General features: G+C 46.0%; 1 protein-coding gene across 1 annotated transcript; it reads left to right on the forward strand.

The window, feature by feature from the left end:
- Window positions 1-4,503: 4,503 nt before the first annotated feature.
- LOC138901242 (uncharacterized) lies at window positions 4,504-4,848 on the forward strand. Its single transcript, XM_070188988.1, has one exon. It carries the CDS (start codon window positions 4,504-4,506, stop codon window positions 4,846-4,848), a length of 345 nt encoding a protein of 114 aa, XP_070045089.1.
- The last annotated feature ends 578 nt before the right edge of the window (window positions 4,849-5,426 follow it).

A 5,426-nucleotide genomic window follows, 5' to 3' on the forward strand; every position in this document is an offset into this window, starting at 1 on the left:
AACTCCTCTTTCTCCACCTCCTATTATGCAGTTGATGTTGTGCTAAGTATCTTTCTCTTATTCTCTCACAGATGGCGGGAACGTGCATGACGGATGTACCCGGCGGTGGAGGAGCTGCTCCCCCTGTTGCTAGAGGCAGAGGCAGAGGCCGATGGGGGGCTCTAGCTCCTGCTAGAGCATGAAGGCATCCTAGAGTTGCTCCCGTTATACCACTAGTAGATCCAGTAGAGGATCCTATCATTGAGGAGCAGGGTGAGGTTTCTGCAGCTGAGCCGGCCCTAGCAGATTTCATGTCCACACCGGGATTTCAGGAGGTCATGGGCCATATGCTGCGGTTCATGGACTCTATGATGCACGCTGGTTTATTTCCAGTGGGCCCAGCCATATCTCAGGCAGGAGGGGGATTACAAACCCCTACCGCGCAGGCTCCAGGGCACGCTACTTCCGTATATCAGACCCCAGGTGCACTACCTGCAGGTGGGGCTCAGCCAGTTGCAGCGTCTATACCAGAGCCCAAACCAGCTGCGACCGGAGAGCCGCAAAAGCTGTTAGATAGATGGACCAGGCTACATCATCCTGCCATTGGTGGTGAGCGGCATGAGGACCCCCAGGACTTTATTGATTGTTGCAGGTATAGACTGCACAACATGAGAGTATTGGAGTCCCGCCGGGTGGACTTCATCACATTTCAGCTGGAGGGCAGGGCCTGTAGATGGTGGCAGTCCTATCTTCTCAACAGACCAGCAGGTTCTCCTCCCTTGACTTAGGACCACTTCACACATGTCTTTCTTGAGAGATATATTCCACCCTCTCAGAGGGAGGAGTAACGGTGTCAGTTCGAGGGGTTCTAGCAATGTCAGATGTCTGTGACCGATTATGAGGCAAAATTCTCTAAGTTGTCTCACCATGCACTTATGATACTCCCCACTGATGTAGAGAGAGTGCATAGGTTTATTGCATGCATGCACTATGGTATCCAGGTTATTATGGCCCGAGAGATTGAGATGGGGACTCTTTACGAGCAAGTTATGGAGATAGCTCGGAGGATCCAGGGTATTCATCAGCATGGCCGAGAGCAGGCACCGAGGGACAAGCAACCTTGATATTTTAAAGGGTTTAGTGGTGCTTTATCTGGGGGCAGAAGTCAGTTTATGAGGGGACAGTCTAGCAGGCTCACATATTCAGCACTGCCGCCTTCTCGGGGTGCTCCAATGTGGCCCTATTTCAGTGCCATTCCAAAGAGCTCCTATCATCCATCGGCTATTCGAGGTTCTTCCAGTGGGTGTTCAGGTCCCCAGGGTCAGTCATCTTCCGCACCGAGAGGTTTCTATAAGCGGGGAGCTTGCTTGGTCATGCGAGGAGATTTTGCCCCAAACTTTAGGGCAAGGTAGTACAGCAGGGCCATCAGTCTATGATTATCACACCAGCTGTTGCACTAGCCGCTCGACTGACCAGAGGCGGATGGCAAGTGTGTAGGGGTCGCCCTAGAGGTGGAGGCCAGTCAGGTGGCACTCGAGCTAGGTTCTATGCTTTTCTAGCTAGACCAAATACAGTAGCCTCAGACGCCATAATCACATGCATTATTTTTATTTGTGGTAGGGATGCTTTGGTACTATTTGATCCAGGGTCTACGTATTCATATGTTTCATATCTATTTTCTCATTATATGGGTGTCTCTCGTGATTCCTTGGGTGCTCCCGTATATATGTCCACACCGATGGGCGATTTTGTTATTTTAGATCGGATTTACCGGTCATGTATTGTGACTTTCTATGGTTATGAGACCATAACAGATCTTTTGTTGCTCGACATGACCGACTTTGAGGTCATCCTTGGCATGGACTGGTTGTCTCCATACCATGTTGTTCTTGCTTGCCATGCCAAGATTGTTACCTTAGCGATGCCATTGTTGCCTAGATTGGAGTGGAGGGGTTCATCTATCAGTACCTCTAGCAGGGTTATCTCTTTCTTGAAGGCTTGACATATGGTAGAGAAGGGTGGTTTGGCTTATCTGGCTTATGTTCGGGATACTGCTGCAAAGAATCCCACGATTGATTTAGTGCCCGTGGTGCAGGAGTTCTCTGATGTGTTTCCTTCTTATCTACCAGGAATTCCACCAGATCGTGATATCGATTTCAGTATTGATTTGGTGCCAGGTACCCAGCCTATCTCTATTCCACCTTACTGCATGGCTCCGAAAGAGTTCATGGAGTTGGAGGAACAACTTAAAGAGTTTCCAGCAAAGGGGTTCATCAGCCCGAGTGTGTCACCTTGGGGTGCACCGGTATTGTTTGTGAAAAAGAAAGATAGGAGTATGCAGATGTGCATTGATTACCGCCAGTTGAACAAAGTTACCATTAAAAACAAGTACCAGTTACCACATATTGATGATTAGTTTGACCAGTTGTAGGGTGCCAGCTAAGATTGACTTGAGATCTAGGTATCATCAGCTGAAGATCCGTGCTTCGGATGTTTCAAAGACGGCTTTACCAACTAGATTCGGCCACTATGAGTTTTTAGTGATGTCTTTCGGCTTGACCAATGCCCCGACGATGTTTATGGATTTGATCAACCAGGTGTTCAGGCCATATCTTGATTCATTTGTCATTGTCTTCATGGATTACATATTGATATACTCGTGTAGTATGGAGGAGAACGATCAATAATTGAGAATTGTGCTTCAGACCTTGCGAGAAAAGAAGCTATATGCTAAGTTCTCCAAATGCGAGTTATGGTTGGATTGTGTGGCATTCTTGGGGCATATTGTATCAGGTGAGGGTATTAAGGTAGATCCCAGGAAGATAGAGGCAGTCAAGTTTCTTAGGGGTAGCAGGTTATTATCGTCAGTTCGAGGAGGGCTTCTCATCTATTGCGGCACCTTTGACTAGATTGACCCAGAAGGGTGCTCTGTTCCGATGGTCCAATGATTGTGAGGTGATCTTTCAGAATCTCAAGACCGCATTGACTACAACACCGGTGTTAGTGTTACCCTCCAATTCAGAGATGTATACTGTGTATTGCGATGCTTCATGCGTTGGCCTGAATTATGTATTGATGTAGGAGGGGCAAGTTATTACATATTCTTCACATCAGCTGAAGCCCCACGAGAAGAATTACCCCATACATGATTTGGAGTTGGCCGTGATAGTTCATGCTCTCAAGATCTCGAGACATTATCTTTATTGGGTGTCCTGTCAGGTTTACACCGATCATTGCAGCTTGCAGCATTTGTTTAAGTAGAGGGATCTTAATTTGAGGCAGCACATGTGGCTTGAGTTGTTGAAGGACTATAATATTACCATCCTTTACCATCCGGGTAAGGCGAATATGGTTGCGGATGCCTTGAGCAAAATGTCTGAGAGTATGGGTAGTTTGGCATTCATTTCAGTAGCGTAGAGGCCATTGGCTTTGGAAAGTCTGTCCTTAGCTAACAGACTTGTGAGGTTAGATATTTCAGAGCCCAGTCGAGTTCTTGCATGTGTTGTGGCCCAGGCTTCATTATTTGAGCAGATCAAGCTCGTCAGTACAATAATTTGCACTTGTTGGTTCTTAGAGAGACAGTACTACATGGTGGTGCCAAGGAGGTTACTATCGTTGAGGATGGTGTTCTAGGACTCCAGGGTCTCCTATGTGTTCCTAATATTGATGGCTTGAGGGAGAAGATTCTATAGGAGGCATATAGTTCTCGGTATTCTATTCATTCAGGTGCTACGAAGATGTATCGCGACCTGAGGCAGCATTATTGGTGGCGGCGGATGAATAATGATATAGTTGAGTATGTAGCGAGATGCCTAAATTTCCAGTAGGTTAAGTATGAGTACTAGAGGCCAGGTGGCCTACTTCAGCAGATGGTTATACCAAAGTGGAAATGGGAGCGCATCACTATGGAATTTGTAGTTGCGTTGCCACGGGCGTTGAGGAAGTCTGATGTCATTTTGGTCATTGTCGACAGGCTGACCTAGCCGACACACTTTATTTCAGTGATGACTATATACTCTTCAGAGAGATTGGCCAAGATATACATTCAAGAGATTGCCTGGTTGCATGGTGTGCCTGTTTCCATCATTTCAGATAGAGACCCTCAGTTCACTTTGTATTTCTGAAGAGCAGTACAGAGCGACTTGGGTACCCGGGTAGAGCCTAGCACAACCTTTCATCCGCAGACCGATGGACAGTCAGAGCGGATAGTACAGATCTTGGAGGATATACTCATAGCATGTGTGATTGACTTCAGAGGGTAGTCGGATTTATTCTTGCCTCTGACCGAGTTTGCTTATAACAGCAGTTACCAGTCCAACATCGAGATGGCTCAATTTAAGGCTTTATATGGTCGGCAATGTCGTTTGCCCATCGGATGGTTTGAGCCTGATGAGGCTAGGTTATATGGTACTACTTTAGTGAAGGATGCCTTGGAGAAGGTAAAGTTGATTCAGGAGTGACTTCGCATCGCACAGTCCAGACAGAAGAATTACACAGATCAGAAGGCACGTGATTTTGTCATTTATGGTGGGCGAGAAAGTTCTCTTTAAAGTCCCGCCGATGAAGGGTATCATGAGGTTCGGGAAGAAGGGCAAGCTGAGCCCAAGGTTTATTGTTTCATTTGATGTGTTGAGGCGAGTTGGGGAAGTTGTTTATGAGCTTGCTTTGCCTCCTAGTCTATCGGGAGTTCATCCGATTTTCCATGTGTCTATGCTCTGGAAGTACCATGCTGGCAGGTCGCATGTGTTGGATTACAACACGGTTCAACTAGATGAGATATTGGGTTATAAAGAGGAGCCAATTGCCATTAATGACAGGCAGGTTCGTCAGTTGAGGTCTAAGAAGATTTCTGCAGTAAAGGTCCAGTGAATGGGTCAACCATTCGAGGAGGCAACTTGGGAGACCTAGGAGGACATGAGGAGCAGATATCCACACTTATTCAACACTCCAGGTATGATTCTAGACCCATTCGAGGATGAACGTTTGTTTATGAGGTGGAGAATATAACTACCCGACCGGTCATTTTGCTTTATAGATCCCCGTTCCCATAATTAAGACTCTCCATATGTACTTTTACTATTTTATGACTTGAGGGGATGGTTGGTTTGGGTTTTGAATGGTTCTAGTTGAAATCAGACTAGTTCATTAATAGTGGCCAATTTTTATTTAAGATAATATTTTTGAGTAAAAGACCTCGGAACCAAGATTGTATGGTTCCAATAGGTTCGTATGATGATTTTGTACTTGGACGTATGTTCGGATAGAGTTTCGGGTGATCCAGGAGCGTTTCGACGCATTATGTTAAAAGTTGGCGCATTGAAGGTTTCCTAGTTCTTTGAATTTGGTTTGAAGTAGGGTTTGATGTTATCGAAGTCCGTTTGCAATTCTGAGCCTAAAACTATGTGTGTATGGTGAATTATGGGTTGTACGCAAAATTTGGTTTCTTT

Source organism: Nicotiana tomentosiformis, chromosome 11 (genome assembly GCF_000390325.3).
Source record: "Nicotiana tomentosiformis chromosome 11, ASM39032v3, whole genome shotgun sequence".
In the NCBI taxonomy this organism is placed as follows: Eukaryota; Viridiplantae; Streptophyta; class Magnoliopsida; order Solanales; family Solanaceae; genus Nicotiana; species Nicotiana tomentosiformis.

What these genes read in the sequence shown, in the direction of transcription:
- LOC138901242 (XM_070188988.1), top strand. Translation starts at nt 4,504, where the DNA reads ATGGTGGGCGAGAAAGTTCTCTTTAAAGTCCCGCCGATGAAGGGTATC.